Source organism: Macrobrachium nipponense, chromosome 17 (genome assembly GCF_015104395.2).
Source record: "Macrobrachium nipponense isolate FS-2020 chromosome 17, ASM1510439v2, whole genome shotgun sequence".
NCBI lineage: Eukaryota > Metazoa > Arthropoda > Malacostraca > Decapoda > Palaemonidae > Macrobrachium > Macrobrachium nipponense.
This window is the reverse complement of record NC_087210.1, coordinates 33010498-33029911: the sequence shown is the minus strand read 5'-3', so window position 1 is coordinate 33029911 and position 19414 is coordinate 33010498. Positions and strand designations below refer to the sequence as shown.

Sequence of the window (19414 nt, the reverse complement as noted above, 5' to 3'; positions counted from 1 at the left end):
AAACCAGGAAAGGATCCTAGGTTCCCTCCAGTTTGCATAAGTCACAGATGTTCTGTTGAAAGCAAAGTTGAAGGACATAAATCGAGTTTGGCGCTCAAGAGCAAATGTCAAATCTCGAGACAAGTTGTCAGGCATCCCGCCGATTCGCAGCGTCTACACCCCTGGGCGGAGACCAAAAATCTGTCCAAATCAGTTCATCTCCAATTCCCTCCTCCGGTGTTGGTTATCCACACGGACGCCTCTCTGAGCGGATGGGGAGGATACTCCCAATTCAAAAAAGTTCAAGGGACTTGGTCGCCTCAGTTCCGCCAACTTCACATAAACGTATTGGAACCCATGGCAGTTTTCCAAGAATTCCCATATAAAGCTGGTTTTGAACAGCGCAGTAGTGGTACACTGCATGAACAGGGGAGGATCCAAGTCAAAGCACGTGAACCATGTCATGATAGCCATTTTTTCCCTAGCAACCAAGTACAAATGGCATCTATCCTCCACTCATCTGGCGGGAGTAAGGAACGTGATAGCAGACGCTCTGTCTCGATCAGTTCCTCTAGAATCGGAGTGGTCCCTGGACAAGCGCTCATTCCAGTGAGATATGCCAAAGGGTCCCAGGTCTCCAGGTGGATCTTTTCGCATCTCAAGCGAACCACAAGCTCCCTTGCTATGTGGCCCCCAACCTGGACCCTCTGGCTTATGCCATAGACGCCATGTCCATAGATTGGAACCAGTGGAGGAAGATATACATCTTTCCTCAGTGAATCTTCTATTGAAAGTCCTGAGCAAACTCAGGACATTCAAGGACAAGTAGCTCTAGTAGCCCCAGGATTGGCCCAAGAGCAACTGGTATCCTCTCTTCTTGGAATTGGGTCTCTGACCTCGACAGATTCCCACCTCCCAAACTATCTCAGTCAGTACAAATGAGGACTGTGTTCGCTCCTCAGGAATTCTCAAAACCCTATCTTTATGGACTTCATGAAGTTTGCAGCTAAGAGAGATGCAAATATTGATCCCCAGAATAGTCCTTTTCCTAGAATCGGATAAGAGGGAGTCAACTTACGCCAGTACGATGCTGCTGAATTAAGAAAACTGGCAAAATTACCTGAAGGAAACAAACACCCGAACCATGACAGTTAATTTAGCTATATCCTTTTTCAGATCCCTGTTTGAAAAAGGTCTAGCAGCTAGTACTATTACACTAATAAGTCAGCTTTAAAGAAAATCTTCCAGTTTGGCTTTAAGATAGACTTAACAGGACTCCTACTTTACGTCTATTCCTAAAGCCTTGCTAGGCTCAGACCCTTCAGAAAGGCCTAGTTCAGTTTCATGGTTCTTGAATGACGTTCTCAAACTGGCTTCAGATACTGACAAAGATTCATGTAGCTATCTAATGTTATTAAGAAAAACATTATTTCTGGGCTCAGCTCGTGTCGCTTGCGCGAAATATCCTTTAATCTATTATTTCTAGGGTAAATGTACTAACACATACCAGAGAATAAATAAAATAAAGAAAAAGGTCAGTATAACTGACTCGCTCACCCTCTAGGAGGGTGTCGGTATGAACACTAGGCGAGTGAGACCACTACCACGAGCCAAATGCCAATAGAAATCTCCCACTACAAAACCCTCCAAGAGGGGAGCCGTCCCACAGAGTGAGCAGCTAGTACTACTACTACTCCATTCCCATGCTGCCGACTGCGCTGCGCCTCTGGTGGGGCCATCCTTTTCAGTTAGCGCACACGAGTCACACGTGTTATTTTTCTCTCTGTGTTTTTTGTGCCCTTTCTTCGGATTTTCAATAATGGAGCGTGCAGCTATTGCAGCAGCTAAGTTAAGTACTCAGTATTTACGATTAGTTGGTTTTTTCCGTCCCTGAGACAGTATTTGCCGTTTTTTAGGTATAAATACGTTCTCGGGGGTCGGAAGCATGGCAGCATGGTCCTGCCGCGTGATGGGTTCGTTCTTGGTCTCCCATACCTAGAACATCCCTTATTTATTTACGCTCTATTTTGATTTTCCGCTTTATTTAGATTAAGGTCTACTCAGGTTGTCATGCATGCATGTATATCACCTTATGTAGGCTTTTTCTATCCAGACCCTAGTCCAGGTTCTTAGTATCGGCCCCTGACTAGCTTTGAGTGGTAGACTTGCCTTCGGGTTAGTCGTACACTCCTGGATTTTTTCTCCTGCTATATTACTTTCTTTCTTTCATTTTATTTTATTTATTATATTTTGTCTTTGTTAGGTTAGTTGGCGTCTGGCTTAGCCTAGGTCCCGGCTCATAGAGCCTATTCTACCGCTGATCAGTTCGGTTGCTTCCTCATAGCTTCTCTCTGATCAGTTGGTTTTAGCCCTGTGGGCCTATATGCTACCGCTTTTCAGTTCAGGTTGCTTCCCGATAGCTTCTCTCTGATCAGTTGGTTGGCCTAGGTTTGGTTACCGTATTTCAGTTTACCGCCTCGTGGTCACTCTGTGATCACGGGACAGCCAGACGCCTGCCAGTCACCCTTCCCCCCCCCTCCCGCTCTTCCATAGAGTCGGGCGGGGGTGGGTCGGTCTGCCCATGCTCGCTCCACATACCCGAGCCTGCCTCCCCCTCTCCCCTCAGGCGGAGGGGCTAGGGAGTCGGACAGACCCAGACTGGTCTCGACCTCTCCGGCTTCTCGGTCCGGCCGGGTGGTACGTTGTGGGGGGCCCTGGCCTTCCCCCCCCCTCTGTTACTGCCTTGTCGCTCCGGGCCAGCTCGAGCATGTATGTCCTCTCGCCCTTCCCTCCTTACTAGAGCTCCTCCCTGATCGGAGTCCTGGTATCCAGCGGAAGGAGCTAGTCCACCCAGTAGAGTGGACCGGAACATACAGTAGGTCTCTACTAACCTTACCGTATTGCTGAGTTACTACACTCCGCTTCACACTGGACCTAGTCCGGTTCGCTTGTGTTTAGGTTTAAGTTATCTATAAGTTTATCTTAAGTATCTTAAACCATTCCCCCCCCCTCCCTTTCATTTTTTACCGGATCTCTCCGGGATTATAGCCTATTCAGGCAATGCAGGGAGGGGTTATGCCCAAATTTTTTCCGAGCTCCGGCATGTAACGGAGTTCTTTTGTCCTTTAGTCTGTAAGTGATGCCCCTTTAAGATACTCATGTGTCTTCCCACTTACAGGCCACCAACTGTGAGCATCCGGGATGTTCCGCTACACTTCAGGACCCCTGTGGACACGAAGTTTGCCGGTCCCATGCTCCATGCGCGACTCCGCACGGGGACATCCAGGTCTGGTACCACGAGACGTGTACCATATGTTACGATCTGGTGAGCCAGCTTTTGGAAGGCGTAAGTATTCCATCTCCAGTAGCTGCTCCGCTTCTTTTTTAGTGCTTAAGTTTTCAGCATTTACTTTAACTTAAGGCATCTAGTTTAAGTTATACTCTAAGTTTTAGTTTTAAGTGATTCTTAAATCTAAAATACGCCCTCTCTTACAGGTCTCCGGCAGTAAGGGATACCGCACTGGCTACCCTGCGGGCCGGGTGGGTCGGAGGTTTTGGCAAGAACGCCGCCAAGGGTCAGCCCTACATACTCGAGAAGCGATTAGCACTATTAATCTTTCCCCGGAGGCAAGGCGACAGGGTACGTCGAGACCCAGTAGAGGCGGGACCCAACTATTGCCTTCATACAACAACAGCTGGCGGCCTCCTTAACCGAACAAGACCAGGATATCTCCACGGATGTCGCAACCCTGGATATTAATGTTGAACCGATGGTAGGTATAGACGACCTGTTGGTCGAGGTAAGTAATGTGGGTACCCAAGGGTCACCCTTGGGTGTGACTGTTTCTTAATACCCCTGCAACCTCTCCATCCTTCCAAGGCTTTACGGGTGATGAATTGTATACTCCTCCTGAGGCTTCGGTTAGACCTAAGATCAAGTCTAAAGTGATGACCTTGACTAAGACGTCATCGTCTTCTAAGAAGAAGTCCTCGTCTTCTTCCTCACATAAGTCTCCGGCTCGTAATCCCGGCCCAGACAGGTCTAAAGCATCTAGCTCCGGCTCTAAGTCCTCGAAAAGTAAAACCCAAGGAGAGATCTCGCCACCCCGGCAGAATCACCAGTTCCCGTACCTTTGGTTCCAATTCAGAGCCTCCCCTCCACCTCCGCAGCAGCTCCGGCTTTGGACTCCAATGCTGGCCTGTTGCAACAGGTGGGCGCACCTAGTGGGGTCCCTTAAGAGTAGTATGGAACAAATGATATCTCGCCTGTCGGATAGGATCACTTCTCAGGATTCTATTATAGCCGGGCTAAGAGAAGCCCCTCTAGCCTCTCCCTCACTCTCCAACACTAGTGGATCTCAGCTTCCTCCGTATGACTCACTTCCTGCTTTCTCCATGAACAACCCTTGGAGAGTAGCGTCATACGCCCCCTTCCAGGATGGTCTCATCTCCATACCGGAGTTTGGAACTCGAAGAATAGAGGACTTCGAGTTCTACCCGGAAGGCCTACAGCCTCCTTTCATAGGCTAATACGCAAGGCTTACGCCTTCGGCTATGGTTCGGGACGATAGGGTACCAAAGGAGACAGTCCTCTATTCTCGAGACCAGGCTCAGAGAGAATGGCTCAGAATGTTTAGAGGACATGGATTGTTCTAACACCAAGATACAACCATTTAAAAGTCCCTTTACCATTTTCACAATGGATGAGAGTACCCCGCTCCCGTTCCTAACCAAGATAGCAAGGTCGACCATATCAGCAGCCCAGAAGGGGGAACCCATGCCTCAGTTGAAAGAAGCAGATCCACATCTCCGTTGCTCCCTTCAATTGGAGAATTGTGGGAATGACTTGCCGAATACGTTCTCAGCTGGCAAAAACTCTAAACGGACTGTGCTATGGAGCAGTTGGTGAAAACAGCTACCCAGGCTCCCAGATAGTCTTATTCAGGCTGAATTTTGACTCAAAATCACGAATAGCCAGATCAATCAACTTGATGGCTATGTCTGAAGTAGCAACCATGGCTTATGTTCAGAACCAATTTTTAAGCTTATGACCAAAGCCCTGACTCAAACGGTGCAGTCGGATATGTTCGAGTTTGCCACTGCTAGAACGAATTGTAGGAAGCATGTCCTGCTAGAGGCAACCATTCGTCATGAGCCGAATAGGTTACTCTCTTCTAACATCTGGGGCGCAGATCTCTTCCCAGAGGCTATGGTTAAGGAAGTCCAGGCAGAGGCTACGAGGTTGAACCAGAGCCTTAAAGACCGTTGGGGCCTTACGGCTAGGAGGAGGCAAGACCCGACACCTAAAGGTAAGGGACAGAGGAAACCCAGACGTTTCCAACCTTACCAAAAGAAGCAACCACGCTTTCCTCAACAAGTTCCAGCAGTGCCGTTAGTGCAGACAGCCCAACCCTCCACCCGTCTAAAGGTCAATCACAGCCAATTTATGTGATAATCCCACCCCTCAGCCTCAACCCTCCACCTCATACGCCATCTCTCCAGCTTACAATCAAGCCTTCGAGAGTCAAGCTTCTCAGAAGTATGACCGCTCGGGCAGGGGAGCAGAGGTAAGCGGTCCTTTCGTGGGAGAGGATCGGGAGGCCCCTTCAATAGGGGAAAGCACTTCAGAGGAGGCCGAGGTGGTTACCAGAACCAATGAAGAACTTCAGGTAGGAGGGAGGCTGTTTCACTTTCGCCACCGGTGGAACTTCAGCCAGTGGGCTCAGAGCATAGTGTCAAAAGGGCTGGGTTGGAGCTGGTTGACGAACCCACCTCCAGCCAGACCTTTCCGTCAACTTCCTTCCAAAGAATTGACAGAGTACGCAGAGGACCTCCTTCAGAAAGGAGCTATAGCGAGAGTCAAGAGGTTAAAATTTCAAGGTCGCTTGTTCAGCGTGCCAAAGAAAGGCTCACACAAAAGAAGGGTAATCTTAGACTTGTCCCGCTTAAACTTAGCCATCCGCTGCGACAAGTTCAAGATGCTCACGATCTCACAGGTGCGGACCTTACTTCCCCGTGGGGCCGTCACCACCTCTATCGATCTTACAGACGCCTACTATCATATCCCTATTGCAAGGACACTTCCGTCCGTATCTGGGATTCAAGATAGGAGACCAGACATTCTCCTTCAAGGTAGTTCCATCGGACTCAACGTGGCACCCAGGGTGGTTCACGAAGCTAGCGGAAGTAGTAGTGCAACAGCTCAGAGCGCAAGGGATTATGGTAGTGGCGTATCTCGACGATTGGTTGATCTGGGCCCCATCAGTCGACGAATGCAACAAGGCACACTGAAAGTGATCCAGTTCCTAGAATATCTAGGATTCAAGATAAACAAGTCCAAGTCAAGACTCACTCCAGAGTCAAACTTTCAGTGGCTAGGCATTCAATGGAATCTATCCTCACACACTCTGTCGATTCCATCTACCAAAAGGAAAGAAATAGCGAAGTCAGTCAAGCAATTTCTAAGTCACAAACTAGCATCAAGGAGAGCTCAGGAAAGGATCCTCGGCTCTCTCCAGTTTGCATCAGTAACAGAACATCTTAATGAAAGCCAAACTGAAAGACCTAACCAGGATCTGGCGCTCGCGAGCAAATGTCAGGTCCAGGGACAAGCTATCCTCAGTGCCTCTGATTCTAAAGAATCGGCTTCGGCCGTGGGCAAAAGTCAAGAATCTATCAGTGTCAGTACCCCTTCAGTTCCCTCCACCAGGATCACCATCCACACAGACGCGTCCTTAAGCGGCTGGGGAGGGTATTCCCAGGTCCAAAAGGTTCAAGGGATTTGGTCACCCCCGTTCCGTCAGTTCCATATAAACGTACTGGAGGCAATGGCCAGTGTTTCTTGACTCGAAAAGGTTTACACCCACCAAAGTACTCCCACATAAAGCTAGTCCTGGACAGCGCAGTGGTAGTACATTGTATAAAACAGAGGAGGCTCCAAGTCACGTCATCTAAATCACGTCATGATAGCCATCTCTCCCTGGCAGACAAGTTCAGTTGGCATCTTTCCTCCACCCACATAGCTGGAGTGAGAAACGTCATAGCAGACGCCCTATCCCGATCAGTACCCCTAGAGTCGGAATGGTCACTAGACAACAGTTCGTTCCAATGGATCCTTCAAAGAGTCCCAGGGCTACACGGTGGATCTCTTCGCATCCCAAGCGAACCACAACTACCGTGTTATGCAGACCCCCAACCTGACCCTCTGGCTTACGCCACGGACGCCCATGGCTCTAGACTTGGAACAACTGGGAGAAGATTTTACGTCTTCCCTCCAGTGAATCTCCTTATGAAAGTATTGAACAAACTCAGGACATTCAAGGGTCAAGTGGCTCTAAGTAGCCCCAGACTGGCCGAAGAGCAATTGGTATCCCTGATTCTGGAACTGGGCCTTCGTCCCCTTCGGATCCCAGTCCCAAGCTCTCCCAGTCAGTACAAACGAAGACTGTGTTCGCTTCCTCAGGGATTCTCAAAACCCTAACTTTATGGATTTCATGAAGTTTGCGGCAAAAAGAGATGCGAATATTGACCCTCAATATCTCTTCCTGGAATCCGATAAAAGGGATTCAACTTTGAGGCAGTATGATGCTGCTGTCAAAAAGTTAGCAACCTTCCTGAGAGAGTCAGATATCAGAATCATGACAGTTAATTCAGCTATATCCTTTTTCAGATCATTATTTGAAAAGGTTTGAGCAGCTAGCACGATTACGACAAACAAGTCAGCTTTGAAAAAGATATTTCAATTTGATTTAACATAGACTTGACGGATACCTACTTCTCGTCTATTCCTAAGGCATGTGCTAGACTTAGGCCTTCTGTGAGGCCTACGTCAGTTTCATGGTTCTTAAACGATGTTCTAAAACTGGCTTCCGAAACAGATAATGACACATGCTCGTTTATCATGCTCCTAAGAAAAAAACCCTATTTTTATTAAGCTAGCTTCAGGAGCAAGAATTTCAGAACTGTCGGCTTTATCCAGAGATCCGGATCATATTCAATCCTTCCCACAGGGGAAGTCCTACTTTCTCCGGAACGGAGTTTTTTGGCAAAGAATGAAGATCCTTTGATGAGGTGGGAACCTTGGAAGGTACTACCCCTTCCACAAGATGTATCCCTTTGTCCAGTTTCAACCTTACGAGCCTTTCTATCCAGGACCTCCTCATCCTCATCGGGGCCCCTCTTTAAGAGGGAAAAAGGTGGAACTTTATCCATTAAAGGCATCAGGCAACAAATCCTGTACTTTATTAAACAAGCCAATCCTGACTCTTTGCCCAAAAGCACTGATGTCAGAGCAGTAGCCACCTCAATTAATTACTTCCAACATATGAACTTCGATGATTTGAAAAAGTATACCGGATGGAAATCGCCGACAGTGTTCAAACGTCACTACCTTAAGTCCTTGGAAGCTCTGAAATTCCCAGCAGTAGCAGCGGGTAACATAGTTTCCCCTGACTCTAGCTAAATTGTAGTAGAAGATTCAGTCCTCCTTTCTACCTGCCTCACCCAACAGTTCGTCTATTCCTACCTTGTTCATTGGCATTCACCTTGTGTCTTAGCTGCTTTATGATTGTGTAGTGCCCCTGTCTGGTTAGGGACACTCACAGATGATTGCAACATTGATCTCATAGATGTTAACCCCTTATTTTTATGCTAGGGGATACATCATATTACAATGGTTACGGGTTTTGTATATTAAGTCATATACATTCCTGAGATATTTTTTATTGTTGCTTAATGTGTTTAGTATTTTTTATATTGATTGCTATTATTCTTTTGATACATTTTGTTACACAGATTTCTATTAATGACATGTAATCATTGTACCTATATATATGAAATTACCTTATGTTACAACATGATAGTTTTAAGGGTAATTTAAGCATAGTTTAATTTTATTTTACTGTGTATATGTATCTTTTTAGCAATTATATTCATTCATTTATATTTTATCTTTTATTTGAGACCCTTTTTTTTTTAAGTTAATTATTGTTTTATTACTTTGTTTACTTTATATACAATCTTGTGCTGTTTCTCTGGTACGATTTCGCGCAAGCGACACGAGCTGAGCCCAGAAAAAGGATTTTGACGTAAGGAAAAATCTATTTCTGGGCGGATTGGCTCGTGTCGCCAGCGAAATCCCACCCTACCCATCCCTTCGCTCAAGATTGTCTGCTAACTTCAGGATGGCCACCAGAGGCGCAGCAGTCGGCAGCATGGGATGGAGTAGTAGTAGTACGAGCTGCTCACTCTGTGGGACGGCTCCCCTCTTGGAGGGTTTTGTAGTGGGAGATTTCTATTGGCATTTGGCTCGTGGTAGTGGTCTCACTCGCCTAGTGTTCATACCGACACCCTCCTAGAGGGTGACGCGTCAGTTATACTGACCTTTTTCTTTATTTTATTTATTCTCTGGTATGTGTTAGTACATTTACCCTAGAAATAATAGATTAAAGGATATTCGCTGGCGACACGAACCAATCGCCCAGAAATAGATTTTTCCTTACGTCAAATCCTTTTTTGTTCATGAAAACTTACCTGTCAGATATATATAGAGCTGTATTTTTCCGAATCCGAACAGAAATTTAAACACTTACGACACAACGCAGTGGGAGTCAGGTGGTTAGTACCCATTCCCGAACCGCCTGGAGGCGGGTATCAGGAATCATTCCCATTTTCTATTCATAATTTTTCTTGTCGGCCGCTGGAAAAAACACCTGTTTGCAGCACCTCCGTCCAGATTTTGGAAACTTACTAGCTACTTGAGTATCCTTTTGGTTTTTCTTTGGTATCTGAATTGGATCGGTGGCTTGGCACACGTTGACTTTGGTTTGATTTGAATTTGGTATTGATTTTTTCTTTGATCAAGATGTCAGGGTCTAGTTCTGCTAGCGCTAGATTTTGTTCCATGTCTGAATGTAGAGGTAGGCTACTGAAAGCTTCAGTAGACCCACATTCTGTTTGTAAAGTTTGCAGGGAATGAATGTACGTTTGAAAGTCGTTGTAAGGAGTGGGTGAAGAACTAACAGAGTCGGAATGGAAGGCGTATGAAACCTATCTTAAGAAACTTGAGCGAGATAGGTTAAGGAGGTCTTCCTCCAGGAGTGTTTCAGGTAGGCAAGATTTAAATTATTCTCCTGCTAACCCTCCTTCTGTAGATTATGCTCCTACCCCTGTAGTGTTGCCTCCGGCCCCTGAGACAGTGTCGGTAGAAGGTAATACATTATCGCTAATTCTTGAGCGATTCGTAACTTAGAATCAAAGTGTTAGCTCTGGAGAGCAAAAGTGAAGAGAAGTGCAGTGAAGTGCCCCTTGTGTAGTGGAGGGTGCGTCAGATCGGCCTCATTCCGCCTCTAGACCTAGACCTCTGCTTGACTCCCAGATTACGGGGAGAGAGCATGTCGAAAGTCGAAGGAGGGTTACGAGGAACCCCCACCGATCTGGCGTGGCCTCGGCAGCTTCTGACGAAACATACCCAGACTGCCAAGGAGCGTGCGCGGTGCACGTCTTCTCAAAGGCAGTGCTTTTCTTCTTCTGAAGCTTCCTCCCCCGTCGCAAGGGGTGGAGCTCTCACTCCGCATCACGTCCGCTGAAAAAGGACGGCTCGCGTGCGGGACGCTTCACGTCCAAGTTGTTTCTCCGGAACTTTGCTCGTCGCCCGATAGTGCGTTTGCTGCTTTTCCTCCGCAGAAGAAGCGTAAGGATTATTCGGAGGCGGAGTCTTCATATGATGTTTCTTTCGAGCGCCGCAGTCGCTCTAGGTGCGGTGAAGCGGCGGTTCCTGGGAGTAGCAAGAAGGCGTCCCCTCGCCACTCTCCTGCTCACAGGATCAGCCCGCCCTCCCCAGAAAAGGAGGCTTCACCTACAAGCAAGATTCTCCAGTCTCTTCAGCAGCAACTTCGAGATGTTTTTCCTTCGAGAGAGACTGTTCCACGTCGCCGTAAGAAGGATGACAATCTTCCTGTGAAGATGGTCGAGGCGTTCTCCCTCTCCCTCTCCTCGCTCGTCTCTCTCTCCGTTTGAGTCTCCCTCTAGAGTTCGTTCTGCTCCCCAGCAACTTTTCTAGAGGAGGCGAGAAATTAGTTTTCTCGCTCTCGTGAAGCGGTTGTTTCCGCTGCTACGAAACTGTGGATAAGAAGCGAGTTTCTTTAGATGCCGAGCGCGGCTTCTGTGAAAGTCAAACGCGCTTTAGTGGACGCCGAACGTGACTCGGTGCAAGTTTCGCGAGCGCCAGTGGACGCTCCAGCGAGTTTTAGTGGACGCTCGGCGTGCACCAGTGGACGCTCGGCGCGCATCAGTGGACGCTCGGCGCGCACCAGTGGACGCTCAGCGCGCACAAGAATGGACGCAAACCAGGTGTACACCTGCGGTGTTTGAGCGCGCTTGCTGTCGGCGCCAGTAGATTGGCTTCGGACGCCAAACGCGCGCCTACGGACGTCAGTTTTTCACTTCCGCAAGCACAAGCGGAGGCGGGAACTCTTCCTGTTCGCCGCTTCTTTCTCTTTTGAGAAAGCTCGGGACTCTTCTTTACTTCCTCCGAATTCTCCAGTGTCTGAAGAGGAAGTTAGTGAGCTTTCGTCGAAGTGGACGAAGAACAGCAGTTTGGCTCCAGTTTCGACGGACTACAAGGTTTTGACTCGTTTACTTCAGTAGTCTTTGCAGACACTTTCCAACCTGAAGCTCCACGTACTCCTCCCTCTCAGTTTTCGTTCTTCCAAAGCTGCTAAGATCTCGGGCTTTGTGAGAATGAAGAAGTCGCTTTCTACGAAGCAAGCTTTTAGAAAGGTCCATGATTGGATGGAAAAGAGGAAAGCTTCGGGCAAGACCTCTTTCGCTTTACCACCTTCAAGACTCGGTGGCAAAGCTGGTAGTGGTATGAGAACGGTGAGAAAACGTCGGAGTCAAGCTTCCAGCCTCAGCTCAAGGAGACTTTGGTAGCATTGTAGACGCCACCAGAAGATCTTTTTTGTCTTCCTCGAAGGTCTCGTGGACACATAGCGAGTTAGACTTTCACCTTAAAGGCCTCTTCAGGACACTGGAGGTCTTTAATTTTCTTGACTGGTGCCTGGGAGTATTGGATGCCAGGTCCAGGAGTTCTGATTCCATCAGTCTGGGGGAGCTGTCCAGTGTATTGTCTTGCATGGACAAGGCCGTCACGGGATGGTTGGCTGAGGAATTGGCTGCTCAATTTCCAGCACGGGACTGCTTAAGAAAAGAGCACTTTTTTGCAATTTTCTTTTACTGCAAAGTCGGTCTCACCAGCGCAAAAAGCGGATCTTCTTTTCGCTCCTTTCTCAGAACATCTCTTCCCCCAGTCTATGGTAAAGGACATAGCTGCTAGTCTCCAGGAGAAAGCAACTCAAGACCTTCTGGCACAGTCTTCTAGGAAGCCTGCTACTTCTTCGTCTTCTGGGTCCTCTGCTTTGAAGAAGTCGAAGCCCTTTCGATCCGCTTCTTCCTCGAAGCCAGCCCTCGAGGAAGAGGCTCTTTCAGAGGCAAGACTCCCGCTCCTTCCAAGAGCAAGAAGTGAGAGGGAAGTCCTTCAGACACCGGTAGAGCCAGGCTTCTACATTTCGCGAAAGCTTGGGAAGAGAGAGGTGCCGACGCTTGGTCTCTGGACATCGTCAAGAAGGGGTACAGAATTCCTTTCCTGATGTTACCCCCGCTGTCTTCGACACCAAAGGATTTGTCTCCGTCGTATCAGGGAGAAAAGCAGAGAAAGTGCTTCACGATCTACTAGATCAAATGATCGAGAAGCAGGCAGTGGAACAGGTCTTCGACCGGAGTTCTCCGGGGTTTTACAACCGTCTGTTCCTAGTGCCGAAGCAGTCAGGGGGGTGGCGCCCCGTTCTGGATGTCAGCAGTCTAAATCGCTTCGTTACCAAGCAGAAGTTCAAGATGGAGACACCTCAATCCGTGCTTGCAGCTTTAAGACCGGGGGGATTGGATGGTCTCGTTAGACCTCCAGGACGCATACTTTCACGTCCCCATCCATCCCCGATCAAGGAAATACCTGCGGTTTGTCCTGAAAGGGAAGATTTTCCAATTCAAGGCACTCTGCTTCGGTCTCAGCACGGCGCCGATGGTGTTCACCGTTCTTATGAAGAACGTTGCGAGGTGCCTCCATCTTGCGGAAATGAAGGATCTCTCTCTACCTAGACGACTGGCTATTCGAGCCTCATCGCAAGACAGGTGTCTGAAGGACCTTCACACGACTCTGTCGTTAGCGAAGTCCCTGGGACTTCTGGTGAATCTCGAGAAGTCGCATCTGACTCCTTCTCAATCCTTAGTCTATCTGGGGATTCAGATGGACTCAGTGGCTTTTCGGCTGTTTTTTCCGTCCCAGGGGCGACAACTTCAATGCCTGGACAAAGTGTCGGCCTTTCTAGGGAAGGAAACATGTCCGGTGAGGGAATGGATGAGTCTGCTGGGGACCATTTCCTCACTGGAGAAGTTTGTTTCTCTGGGAAGGTTTGCACCTCCGACCACTTCAGTTCTTCCTCTCAAGCAATTGGTCACGCAAACAGGATCTAGAAGAGGTCTTGTTTTTGACGGAAGAAGTGAAAAAGCACCTCAAATGGTGGTTGGATCCAAAGAAGCTTGCGGAAGGACTTTCGCTCAAGCTTCGGAACCCCCGACCTAGTGTTGTTCTCCGACGCGTCCTCCACGGGTTGGGGAGCAACACTGGGAGGGAGAGAAGTGTCAGGCACCTGGAGAGGGGAAACAGGTGTCCTGGCACATCAACCTAAAAGAACTCTCGCGGTTTACCTCGCTCTAAGGTTCTTCGAGGAGGAAGTCTCCAGCAAAGTGGTTCAGATAAAGAATCGTGACAACACCACAGCCTTGGCATAACCTCAGGAAACAGGGGGGAACTCACTCTCATTCTCTGTTCGTCATCGCGAGGAATATCCTGATTTGGGCGAAGTCGCAAAACGTCACGATTCTGACAAGGTTTGTGTCAGGCGTGGAAAATTGTGCGAGCGGGACCTTCTCAGTCGGCAAGGACAGCTTCTGCCGACGGAATGGACCCTTCATCAGGAAGTATGCCAGGCACTATGGAAGCTGTGGGGACGTCCTCATGTGGACGTTTTCGCACTTCCCGAACGAAGAGACTTCCGCTGTATTGCTCCCCAGTTTCTGGACCCGGGAGCAGTGGCAGTAGACGCCCTACTGTGGAATTGGTCGGACTAGACATTTACGCTTTTCCCCCCATTCAAAATCCTCGGGGAAGTAATGAGGAAGTTCGCTGCATCAGAAGGAGCGAGAATGACCCTCATCGCCCCCTTCTGGCCAGCGGCCGACTGGTTCACGGAGGTGATGTCCTTCCTAGTAGACTTTCCGAGGACTCTGCCCCTAAGGAAAGATCTACTCAGACAGCCCCACTTCGAGAGGTACCACAAAAACCTCCCCGCTCTGAGTCTGACTGCGTTCAGACTATCAAGAAGTTGGCCAGAGCGAGGGGTTTTTCAAGACCTGTGGCAACGGCGATTGCCACCGCAAGGAGGCCCTCCTCAATCGCAGTTTACCAATCAAAGTGGGCTGTCTTTAGAAGTTGGTGCAGAAGGAAGGGCATTTCCTCCACCTCAACCTCTGTGAGCCAAATAGCAGATTTCCTTCTTCACCTTAGGAAAGAAGCGAAACTAGCCGTTCCCACGATTAAAGGCTACAGAAGCGTGCTTTCTGTGGTCTTCAGACATAAGAGGACTCGACTTGAGCGAATGATAGAGACATTCATGATACTCATTAGATCATTTGAGACTGTGAAAGTTCTCCAACCTAAAGTACCATCGTGGAACTTAGACGTGGTACTGAAGTTTCTCATGTCGAGTCATTTGAACCGCTCCATTTAGCCTCGCTTAGGAATCTTACTAAGAAGACCATTTTCCTAACCGCTCTGGCGACGAACGAAGAGGGTTAGCGAAATTCAAGTCATAAGCAAGCATATTGGGTTCAAGGATCATAGTGCAGTTTGTTCCTTAAGTCCTACGTTCTTAGCAAAGAACGAGAACCCTTCCAACCCTTGGCCGAGAACGTTCGAGATCAAGGGGTTGTCGGAGCTAGTGGGACCTGAAGCGAGAGAGTCCTGTGTCCTGTCAGGGCTCTCAAGTTTTATTTGCAGAGAACCAGAGCATGCAGAGGTTCTTCGTAGAACTTGTGTGCGCTGTGAAAAACAGATCTTCCGATGTCGAAGAATGCACTGGCGTTCTTCTTAAGGAGTACGGTTAAGGAAGCCCATGAAAAGTTAGTGAAAGTGACATGGAGCTTCTGAAAGTGAAAGCCCACGAGTTGAGGGCTATTGCTACTTCGGTGGCTTTTCACAAAAATATGGCAATCAAAGACATTTTGGGCGCCACTTATTGGCGAAGCAATTCGGTGTTCGCTTCACACTACCTGCGGAGGTGAAAGCAACATACGAAAATTGTTACTCGCTCGGACCATACGTCGCTGCAGACACTGTTTTTGGGGGCAGGAGGTAGCGCTCATCCTATCCTTTAATGGTTTAGGGGAGTTTTTAACTTGTGTTATGGTTGTGGGGTTGACCGCCTGCGGCGGATCTCCCTTCCATTAGCTTAGTCTATGTGGGATACTTTGGTAGGCTACGCCAGGTGGTGGTTGGTTTTTACTTCGTTGCCCTCATTTGTATGGTCCAATGGTCTAGTCAGTCGTGGTCTCGAACCCCTGTTGACAGATCATCTGGATGCAACCAGCTATATAGGTCTCTACCTCGCTGGCAACTCTAGTAGCACAAGCAGACTTACGCGGCAGTAACCACGAAGTCAGCTATGCTAACAGGTAAGGAATCAAGATATCCATTATCTGCATATATATGTTTCCTAAAATTCTTCTATTCTGTCTACTCCCACCACCAAAGGTGGGATTCAGCTATATATATACTGACAGGAAGTTTCAATGAACAAAACTGATATTGTAATGATACAATTAAGTTTGTTCATACTTACCTGGCAGATATATATAATCAAGTACCCACCCACCTCCCCTCAGGAGACAGTGGAAATCAAAAAATTATGAATAGAAAATGGGAATGATTCCTGATACCCGCTCCCAAGCGGCGGGAATGGGTACTAACCACCTGACTCCCACTGCGTGTGTCGTAAGTGTTTAAATTTCTTTCTGTCGGATTCGGAAAAATACAGCTATATATATATCTGCCAGGTAAGTATGAACAAACTTAATTGTATCATTACAATATCATTTTTACTAAGCCTGGCTTCAGGAGCCAGAATATCAGAACTGTCGCCCTTTCCAGAGCCTCTGGACATGTAGAATTCCTTCCTCAGGAGAAGTCCTACTATCTCCAGATCGTAGCTTTTTGGCAAAGAATGAGGACCCCTTAATGAGATGGGCCCCTTGGAAGGTCCTCCCTCTTCCACAAGACCCTTCTCTTTGTCCGGTGACGACCTTACGAGCCTATCTGTCCAGGACATCTTCTAGATCCTGAGGCCCCCTCTTTATGAGGGAAAAAGGTGGCACTATTTCAATAAAAGGGATTAGGCAACAAATCCTCTATTTTATCAAACAAGCTAACCCTGATTCATTCCCTAAAGCCCATGACATCAGGGCAGTAGCCACCTCTATCAATTACTTCCAACATATGAATTGAAGAAGTATACGGGCTGGAAATCGACCAAACAGGTTTTTAAACGGCACTATTTTAAATCCTTGGAATCTCTTAAATTTTCGGCAGTTGGCAGCGGGAAACATAGTTTCTCCTGACACTGTTCGGTAGTTGTAGTCGAAGATCCAGATCTCCTTTCTTCCTGCCTCACTAACAATTCACCTAACCTTACCGTCATGTTCAATTGGGTCCTTCAGCCTTAGCTGCCTAAAAAGGCTACATATAGTGATGTGCCCCTTATTTTTTTGCTAGGGGCACTCACAACTGTAAATATTGATTACTGACTGTGACTATTTAGTGTCGTTCTCCCTTATTTTTTTGCTAGGGAAACACACTCATATGTATGTTAAGATATTTAAATATATTGTTTCATAAAATCTAGTTCTAAGTTATCATAAGTTAAAGTTTAATTTTAAGTCCAATTATATGTTTTAAGCTGGCATTTATTATATTAGGTTAAGTAACCTTAGTTTATGATAACTTGTAAATTTTTCAACTAGATTATATTCATTTATTTTATTTCTTTCGTTTTATTGGGACCTTATTTTATTTTCCAACCTTGTGCTAATTCTCTGGTACTATTTCACGAAGCGACACGAACTGAGCCCAGAAAAGGGATTTTGACGAAGGAAAAATCTATTTCCGGGCAAGGGTTGTGTAAGGAAGACCCAGCCCCCCCCTCCAGACGATAACACCAGCGCCCAGGACGGGACCAATATCGAAGAGGTTAGAAGAAATACCAGGAGTTACGTCACCACGGTCGCAGCCAATGAAAATCCGGCTCCAGGTGACGCAACACACCTGAGAAGGTCAACGTGCCTCGAGAGTTTCCGACGCCTGGCTGCCAGCCAATGAAAAGTCAAGCACCCTCCAGGTCCTGCAGGAGCATCTGTGAGCGCCCGCACGATCATGATATATAGCGAAGGACTCACCACCAAGATTCAGTCCTCCAGCAACCATCGCTGTGACCATGCCTGGCAGATCTGGGCGAAACGTCAGAGAGAGAGAGAGAGAGAGAGAGAGGAGAGAGAGACAGAGAGAGAGAGAGAGAGAGAGAAACTTTGTAGTAGTAATATACTATGTATATAGCAGTAATAAAGATAATTCATATGAACCTACACCCGATTTGATGATCCCCTTTGGCACGTTGCTTGCCAGTTTTCAGCAACATTGAGAACTCCTTAATAAGGAAAAAAGAGAAGACTCTATACAAAATTAATGGAGCTGATGCAGCAATCCTTTTCAACAAGACTTGTTTAAAAGAGGGTCTACTCCCAAGATATACGAACGTCAGACTACACGACCCCACAGCTAGAGATTTAGAACTGTCGTTCGTATCGGTTAAAATCCTTTTTGTTCTCATCTTTGAGGGACTTTTCAGTAATGATCCATTCAAGATACTACTGGGTTCTGTTTAGGTGCTGCAGTACTAACTTAAGGGAACTTTTTATCTCAGATGTGAATGTAGGCAACTCTTCTGTTAATGCTAACAAAGTTAAGGAAGGAGTATCTGAGAGCACTATATTTCCTTGTTCTGTGAATTGATCTCCAAGCATTGTCTTCCCCAGTGTGGAGGGCAAGTCATTGGCTGGCCGAGAGTTCATGATAGTAGGGGCATCACTCCATTCTTAGCACTCCAGTAGGAGCCTGTTAGCTTTAACAAAGTTTTCTGTGTGGAGAGGTCTTTTTTGGCCTGATCAAGCACTCATCTATCAAACTAGACTGGGAGGTAAAGTAAAGTGCAGATCAACAGGGGCGCAGTGTTTCCTTCTGTTGGTAGTTGACTACCTTATCAATAAGTTTGAATTGCCATTTCAGTTGACGTTCACAAGCTAAATTCTACGCAAAGAACTTAAGGTTTTTATATGTAGTATTAGGGAAATTACAAATTACTTGAAAAGTTTGCTATTTTATATTGGAGTTATTACTAATTTATTCATATTATATTTTCCAGGATCTTTGAACACTTTAATACCACTTGTGAAGAATATGATGTTATCTTTACATCTGGGGCCACAGATGCTATAAGATTAGTGGCACAGAATTTTGATTGGAATTGTACATATGATATCTCCAGGAAAGGGAAGAAAGGTAGAGAACCAGGACCCCCACAACATGTACCAAGTGATCCCCATCAGCCCAGAGGAGCATTTGTATACCAACGAGAAAACCACACATCAGTTTTAGGAATCAGAGACTATGCCAACCATTTGATGCTGAAGTTTACTCTGTAAGAACTAAAAGCTTAAGGAAATTCTAGGAGGTCCTGGAGCTGAACCTCGCCTTTGACTCAACTCAGGCTAATGGTTTTCCTCAAACAGGGACGTGCAGATTTACAAGTAAGCAAAGAAGAAGACTTAAGATTGAAAGGCATTGTTTGTTTGCTTACAGTCCGCAGTGTAATTTCTCTGGTGCAAAAACACCATTAAATTGGATTGAGAAAGTTCATAATGGCCTTCTAACGAAATCCTTAAGGAAGATCCAATCAACCGAATCCTGGCTGGAGGAAATCCAGAAGTGATCAGGGTATGTAACAAGTACTATATTTATTATTTTTTTGTGTTCTCTATATTAATGCAGCACAGACTTAGGTTTAGTTAGAAAATATAATTCCTTAATTTGAAGAAGAGGAGACTGATTTTAATGGGTTTAAATTTTCTGAGGAAAATATATTAGTGCATTTTTTTTAGCTATGCACTATAGGCATTATTAAGGTTCTTCAGAGCATTCCTTCAGCCCTTAGCTGCAACCTCTTTTATTCCTTTTGCTGTACCTTTGTCATATACTCTTTCTACCATCTTAGTT

The 19414-nt window shown here is 46.8% G+C and overlaps 1 protein-coding gene across 1 annotated transcript in view; it reads left to right on the top strand.

Moving 5' to 3' along the window:
* The window catches only part of LOC135195874 (molybdenum cofactor sulfurase-like), a 288858-nt gene that overhangs the window by 50446 nt on the left and 218998 nt on the right, over positions 1-19414 (top strand). The window contains exon 3 of the mRNA XM_064222384.1: positions 18564-18839. Coding sequence (XP_064078454.1) covers positions 18564-18839 — 276 coding nt within the window. The remainder of the gene's footprint in view (positions 1-18563; positions 18840-19414) is intronic.